At 44.9% G+C, this 1,656-nt stretch overlaps 1 protein-coding gene across 1 annotated transcript; it reads right to left on the bottom strand.

Moving 5' to 3' along the window:
• Positions 1-505: 505 nt before the first annotated feature.
• LOC138878332 (uncharacterized) lies at positions 506-986 on the bottom strand. Its single transcript, XM_070157999.1, has 2 exons — positions 977-986; positions 506-879 (listed from the first exon to the last, which is right to left on the bottom strand). Exons 1-2 carry the CDS (start codon positions 984-986, stop codon positions 506-508), a joined length of 384 nt encoding a protein of 127 aa, XP_070014100.1.
• Between the last annotated feature and the right edge of the window lie 670 nt (positions 987-1,656).

The following is a 1,656-nucleotide window of genomic DNA, read 5'->3' as shown; positions in this document are numbered from 1 at the left end:
GACTCGAACAAACAAAGTCAAGAATGCATAAGTGCTTCAAATGCTGCTCTAGTTGGCCTTGCTGCGGGCCTTTGCGCCATGTCTTCTTGGAGGCGAAACAAGTCATCCATGATCTGTCGGACAAAAATCATAACCGAAGTGAAGAACATGGACCTGGTCATGTCTTCACACTCGTTGCATTTCATCACAATGTAGTTCGCAATCCTCCTAACCATTTCCCTGAGAATACCCTTCTCATGTAACAATCGTCCGATCTGCTGAGATCTGGCATCCAAAACTTATTCAGCTGCGTGATTTTTCTCTTGAAGCTGCTGCAGGTCTTTCTCTAGCTATGACATCAGGGCATAGCAGTGTTCCCTTTCTGCTTTGAAGTCTCTTGCCTGCTTGGCCATTCATTTTCAAGGACATTGACCTTTTTCTTTATACTCACCATTCCCTTGTCATACTTCTCCTTCAGTTGCCGAACAAAGTTGACCCGTCCTTCCGCATTCTTAGCTAACTTAGCTTAGGCATCTGCTAGCTCCGCTTCAGTCTTTTGCAAATCATCCTCAAAATCACGCACTTTTTGCGTAAGGTTGTAGACGAGCTTTTCGTCTTTTCTGCTCCTGCCTGGGTTCTTAATTTCTATTCTCATTTTTCGAACTTGGGCTCTGAGAGCTTCATTCTCTTGGGCCAACTTTCTTCTTTCACCTTCGGCTTCTTGTGCTTGGAGATCATTGTTGAATTTCATGTTTCTCAGCTTCTCTTTCAAGGCGTGAATCTCGGCTTGATATTTCTTCTCCATTTCTCCCCAGGCCAACCTTTCTTGGATTTTGTCGTCAAAAGCTTGAACACGAGGTCTCTTGGCAGGCCTCTCGGGCTTGGGCTTAGGCTCTGGCTCTTTGTTTACACAAGACTTTTCTCAAACCATGCAGCATAATTTGGATCCACTTCCCCCTTTGCAACATCTGGTACCTGGGTGCTATTTTTCAAGTACCAGCAGCCATTCGAATCCTGCTGAACTAAAGCCTCGGGAAATGCAGCTTCGGGATGTAGCTCAATTACCTAGGTGGTCAGATATTCATCTTCGGGCACAATCTGATATCTTCCTAATGGCCTCAAGACCCTCTGCGGTGCATATGGCTGGACACTCCTCACACCCATCAACCTCAGGTAACCCTTGGTAGTAGTCATGTATATGGCTTCTGTCATCGGGAGCCATCCTATAGTCCACTTGACCTGACTTGCTTTGAGAGCTTTCAAATGGGAGACCCAAACTTCAAACCCTTTTGGCAGGTTGTAGTCCTTTACCCTTTCCTCGTAACTGGTAATGAAGTTATCTGGGCTCGAACCATAACTCATGAATTTGGGATGATAGCGAAGATGCTCAATCAGCCACATTTGCAGAAGCATATTGCAACCTTCAAACAATTGAGCCCCAGCTTTGCACAATGTCAATGCTTGATAAATATCGGCCAGCACTAACAGGACAAGTGTATGATCTTCCTTGGTAATGAGAATTTGTGCAATTCTGACTATACGGGTATCCATTGTCCCTTCCTCGTTTGGAAAAACCATTATCCCCAAAAATACCACAATAAAAGCGAATCGGCGATGAAATCGTAATCATGTCACGCGAACGTGTCCACAACCACGATAGTATATTAAACGTGCCTA

The sequence above is a fragment of the Nicotiana sylvestris genome, chromosome 9 (genome assembly GCF_000393655.2).
Source record: "Nicotiana sylvestris chromosome 9, ASM39365v2, whole genome shotgun sequence".
Classification (NCBI taxonomy): Eukaryota; Viridiplantae; Streptophyta; class Magnoliopsida; order Solanales; family Solanaceae; genus Nicotiana; species Nicotiana sylvestris.
Note: the sequence above shows the minus strand (reverse complement) of the source record. Positions and strands in the feature narration are given on the sequence as shown.